The following is a 5,271-nucleotide window of genomic DNA, read 5'->3' as shown; positions in this document are numbered from 1 at the left end:
CAGGTTCCAGCAGTGGGCGTGGCAGGACGAATGAGCCGGTAGCTCCACCCTAGAGCAGGCAGGTTCCAAGCTGGGGGGAAGGGAGACCACACCTCATTATGAGAATATTAAAGCCCAAGGCCAATTTTTTTTTTTCAGTTTTCTAAATGAAATGAACATCACCGATAGATCCTTGCCTGGGAGTCAGGGCATGTATGTGCCCAGGTCCCAAAGCCCTCTGTTCTGGAGATCATAGTTTACCTGGGGGGGGGGGAATGCTACCTTCAGAGAGTGAAGACAGAAGACAGCAGGGAAAACCAGAACTTCCTCCCATAGCTCCCGACTGGGTAAGCAGAGCCACCCAATCAGCTATTGAGTAGGGGAAAGGATGCTGCGGCAGGTAACATGCTAACCACTGAGGCCACTTCACATTCTAAAAAGGACACACCACACCGGTATAGAGTGGCAGATTTTGCTGGCTTCACTTCAGGAGCGGCCAAGATATGAGTAAACAGATTCCCTGGCTTCTCTTCAAACCAATGTCATTAGAACCTGAACCCAGGCACGGCAGCCTGAACAGCTACAAGCTGGCAGCCAGCCTGGGTCCAGAGTGAGTTCTAAGACAGCCTGGGCTGTGGAGTAACACTGTCAAAACAAACAACCATGACAACAAAACCCAAATAATAATAATAATAATAATAATAACCAAAGCAAAACAAAAACCTGGAAGCGAGACCTGGTCATTGTATTGCTTATTTAATAAAAAAAACAAAAACAAAACAAAAAACCCGTAAGAAATGGCGTTGAAGAGCTGAGCACCCCTGTGATTCCGTCACCCAGAAGGAAGGTCATCCTCGGCTACGTGGTGAGTTTGAGGCCAGTCTGGGAGAATGAGACTCTTCCCGAAACAAACAAACAAACAAACAAACAAACAAACAAACCAGAACAAAACATAAAAGAGCTCCTGAAGTCAGGAGAGGGAGTGTATCAGTCTCTATGTATTATTATACATGGCTCTGCTCATAGTTGCTGCCAAAGCGTCCATTTTCAAGTCCGTGGACACATTTCTTCGTAATCCAAATTGGTTGTATGTTGGGGTATGTGTGTATACTGCATATGTGTTGGGGAGTCAGCGGAGGCCAGAGGGGAGTCTTGGGGATCCCCTCATCACTCCCCACTTTATTCTTTCTGAGGCAGAATCTGACAGCATGTCAATAAACTCGGAGCTCCAGTTCTTCCTCCAGACTGGGAGCAAGCAGGTGCCAGCCGCCCGATTTCTCTCTGCTCGCCTTTGTGCTGGGAGGAGAGTTTATGTGGGTACTGGAATCCAGACATAGGTCTTCATGCTTGAGCTGTAATTCTGAGCCTCAGGGCCATCTCCCCAGCACCCATGATCTATTTTGCTGTTTAGAATAAGAACACTGTGTGTGCACGTGGGCCAAAGGTGGAGTTGGTACTCTCCTCCCTCATTCCAGGGATCAAAGTTGGGTTGTCAAGTGGCAAAGCTTCACCTGCCTAGACACCTGGCAGACCCCTATCAATCTTTAACAGAGCAGGAAATTTAATTACTTTGCAGTGGAAGTGGACATGAGCACCTAAGAAGAAAACAAATCAAATCTGCGAACCATGTTGGCACACACCGTTCATCAAAGTTCTAGGAAGGCTGAGGCCGGTGAATCTCCATGAGTTCAAGGCCAAGCGTGGTCTACATAAGGAGTTCCAGGCCAGCCAAGGCTACATAGTGAGAACCTGTCTTAAAACAAACACAAAAACAGAGGGGGCAATTATTTATTATTAAAAGTATCAAAAAAAAAAAAAAAAAAAAAGCCGGGCGTGGTGGCGCACTCCTTTAATCCCAGCACTTGGGAGGCAGAGGCAGGTATATTTCTGAGTTCGAGGCCAGCCTGGTCTACAGAGTGAGTTCCAGGAAAGCAGGGCTATACAGAGAAACCCTGTCTCGAAAAAAACAAAACAAACAAACAAACAACAGCATTGCTACTCTTGCAGGGGGACTCAGATTCCATCCCTAGCACCCACAGGGCAGTTCACAACAGGCTGTCACTCAAGTTCCAGGGGATCTGACGCCCTTTTATGGCCGTCAGGAGCTCCTGTATGCACGAAGGCAAAACACACACATTATTATTATTTTTTTAATCTATTTTAAAAAGCGTCTTGGGTGGAGAAATGCCCGCTAGTGTGAATTCAGGGCTACCCAGGGCTGGGCTAACGCGCTGACACCGAGCTATAGCCCCAGTGCTCTTACAGTATTATTTTGAGACCGAGGTCTCACTAAGTCACCCAGGCTGGCCTTGAAACTCGTGATTCTTCCGCCTAAGCCTATCGAGTGTCAGAGATTATTGTCCTGTGCTACCAGTGAAAGAGTTTAAGAGAGCGAATTCCTAAATTAGGACTACTTGGATCCTCTTTCGCACGCAGGACATGGGAAATATTAACCACTTCTTTGGTGGCACAAGCCTCTAATTCGAGCACTTGGGAGGTGGAGCCAGGAGGATCAGGGATTTGGAGTCAGACAAGGCTCAAGGCTATGTCAGACCCTCTCTCAGCAAACAGCACAAGCCACAAACAAACAAACAAACTACAAGAACCTCAAAAGGCAATTATTGCCCCAGGCGTCAGCAGCACATCCGGAACCTTAACTGAGCTGAGCAGGAAAGACAGCGGGAAATCCGTGTAGGAGCGCCCTAGAATCTTGGTGTGGGAGACACGTAGGATTCTGGGACTTGTAGTTTTCTTCCAATTAGATCGGCTTCGCGGACTACATTTCCCAAGATGCACACGTAACAAGCCAGTCCCACTGTTGGGTGAGAATTGGGGAAGGTAAGTGTTCTGATCCGGCTGAAGGTTCCCTGCTGAGCATTCTTACGAGGGATTCCATCTGTCCTTTTTGTTCTCGAGGGGACACGGAGGATTTATCCCGGCAAAACCCGACTGTTTAGCGGTTCACAGGTAGCTGGGGGATGTCATGGAGAAAGCAGGGTCCTGAGCTCTTCTTGGGTAGGAAGCCAAGCTTAAATATGTGTGCCTGTCACTCGATAGTTCCCGCATTATATCAAAGACTGTGTCAAAGGCTTGTCTTTACAACCAGAAAACCAGACACAGGCAAGTGTGTGCGCCTTGATTTTTCTGTGTCCAAGTAGCAGAATTTACAATGCAGGGTAAGCAGACAGAGTGATTGCTTAGCGTCCGTCCCAGAGGCCCTGGATTTGGTACCGAGAACCGTGTAGAAAAAAAACAAAACAAAACAAAACTGACATACTAAAATTCAAATATCTTTTGGAGAAATGAGATAATTCGGTTTAGTTGTATTCCTTGGCCTGGGCTACAGGGAATTCTGTCTCAAATAATAATAATAATAATAATAATAATAATAATAATAATAATAATAATAATAATAATAGATTTAAACCAAGTAGAGTTATAGAACAAATAGTCCCATGAGATAATATTAACAAAAATATAAATATTACTAAAACATGTTTATATTAGTAGCAGGTGAAAAATAATGGGCTATTAAAAGTCTGGTTTTTAGGGCTGGAGAGATGGCTCAGTGGTTAAGAGCACCCCTTGCTCTTCCAAAGGTCCTGAGGTCAACTCTCAGCGACCACACGGTGTCTCACAACCATCTCTGATGAGTTCTGATGCCCTCTTCTGGGATGTAGGTGTACGTGCAGGTTGACCATTCATATACATAAAATAAGTAAACTTTTTTTAAAAGTTTGTTTTAAAAAATATTTGGGGCTGGTGAGATGGCTCAGTGGGTAAGAGCACCCGACTGCTCTTCCAAAGGTCCAGAGTTCAAATCCCAGCAACCACATGGTGGCTAACAACCATCCGTAATGAGATCTGGCGCCCTCTTCTGGAGTGTCTGAAGACAGCTACAGTGTACTTACATATAATAAATAAATAAATCTTTAAAAAAAATATTTGATTGTTTAAAATTAAATTTTATTTTATGTGTTTGGGTATTTTACCTGCACGTGTATTTGCACACCCCTTTGTTCCCCGGCGCTTGCAGAGCGCAGACGAGGGCCTGAAACTGGAGTTAAAGATAGTTGTAAGTCCCCATTGTAGGATCTGAGAATTGAAGGGCTTCCGGAAGAACCTTCCTCCTTTCTGTTTCCCCAGGGCTACAATCGCAGGCCGGGGCCACAGTGGCAAAATTTTCATAGTCGAATAGTATTCCCGTGTCTATCAATTGATGGGTTAACTTGACTTGTAAAACCCTGCTTCTCTCATGGATTTCTTTCTCTCCAGAAGAAGAATGAGTGGATTGACTTTCAGGCCGACAAAGGGCCGTTGGATCACCCACCTCAGCCGGCCGCGTTCTTGTGGACCCTCGGGGTTATTTGTACCGCCCAGCCCTCCTTTGGACCCTGAAAAGATCAAAGAGTTACAGCGCTTCATTAGCCTTTCCAAGAAACTCCTCGTGATGACAGGCGCGGGAATCTCCACCGAGTCCGGGATCCCAGACTACAGGTCAGAAAAGGTGGGACTTTACGCCCGCACTGACCGGAGACCCATCCAGCACATTGATTTCGTCCGCAGTGCTCCGGTCCGCCAGCGGTACTGGGCCCGAAACTTTGTGGGCTGGCCTCAATTCTCCTCTCACCAACCCAACCCAGCACACTGGGCTCTGAGCAACTGGGAGAAACTGGGGAAGCTGCACTGGTTGGTGACCCAGAACGTGGACGCTTTGCACTCCAAAGCAGGGAATCAGCGGCTGACGGAGCTCCATGGATGCATGCACAGGTGCAGAAGTCTGTGGGGTTTGGCCCTAAGAAGACGTGTGGTCCCCCAGGTGAACGGCCCCTGGCTGTCTGGCCCAGGGTTATCTTAAGATCGAGAGCAAGCAAAGGCTCCCCGAGCAAGTTGTTCACTTTGGAGTTAGGCCCAGTGAACTGAGGAGAGGAAGTAGGGACGGAAGCAGGGGAGGGAGCAAGCCAGGAGAGGAGGCTTTCTGGCTGGCTCGGGTGCAGTGGTCACATGGGCAAAGCTCTGGGCTCAGTCTCCCAGCACTAGGAAAAATAACGTGAGTGGGGTTGCGTCCTGCGGTGGCTCTAACCCATCTAGAATGGACTTCAGAGTTATTTCAGAAAGGGCCATTGTGAGGATGATGGGTAGTGTTGTTAACTCTGAGTTTGGGTTGAAAAAAAAGAAAGATTTCACCAAAAGAAAGCTTTCTTCTTCTTCTTCTTCTTCTTCTTCTTCTTCTTCTTCTTCTTCTTCTTCTTCTTCTTCTTCTTCTTCTTCTTCTTCTTCTTCTTCTTCTTC

General features: G+C 46.8%; 1 protein-coding gene and 1 long non-coding RNA gene across 5 annotated transcripts in view; one reads left to right on the top strand and one right to left on the bottom strand.

The window, feature by feature from the left end:
- Positions 1–32: 32 nt before the first annotated feature.
- Positions 33–2,693, bottom strand: LOC115031140. Its single transcript, XR_003836768.1, has 3 exons — positions 2,586–2,693; positions 1,620–1,728; positions 33–70 (listed from the first exon to the last, which is right to left on the bottom strand). It is a non-coding gene; the product is annotated as an uncharacterized LOC115031140 (long non-coding RNA).
- Sirt4 (sirtuin 4) overlaps positions 2,665–5,271 on the top strand; it is a 6,661-nt gene continuing 4,054 nt past the window's right edge. The window contains exons 1-2 of one of the 4 annotated variants that reach the window (XM_021162891.2): positions 2,665–2,817; positions 4,255–4,749. In XM_021162891.2, the coding sequence (XP_021018550.1) occupies positions 4,262–4,749 (488 nt within the window). In that variant the 5' untranslated portion in view covers positions 2,665–2,817; positions 4,255–4,261. The other 3 variants (XM_021162894.2, XM_021162893.2, XM_021162892.2) reach the window with 3 other exon arrangements.

This window comes from Mus caroli, chromosome 5 (assembly GCF_900094665.2).
Source record: "Mus caroli chromosome 5, CAROLI_EIJ_v1.1, whole genome shotgun sequence".
Lineage (NCBI taxonomy): Eukaryota > Metazoa > Chordata > Mammalia > Rodentia > Muridae > Mus > Mus caroli.
The sequence above is the reverse complement of the archived record's forward strand: the minus strand, read 5'-3'. Positions and strand labels throughout refer to the sequence as shown.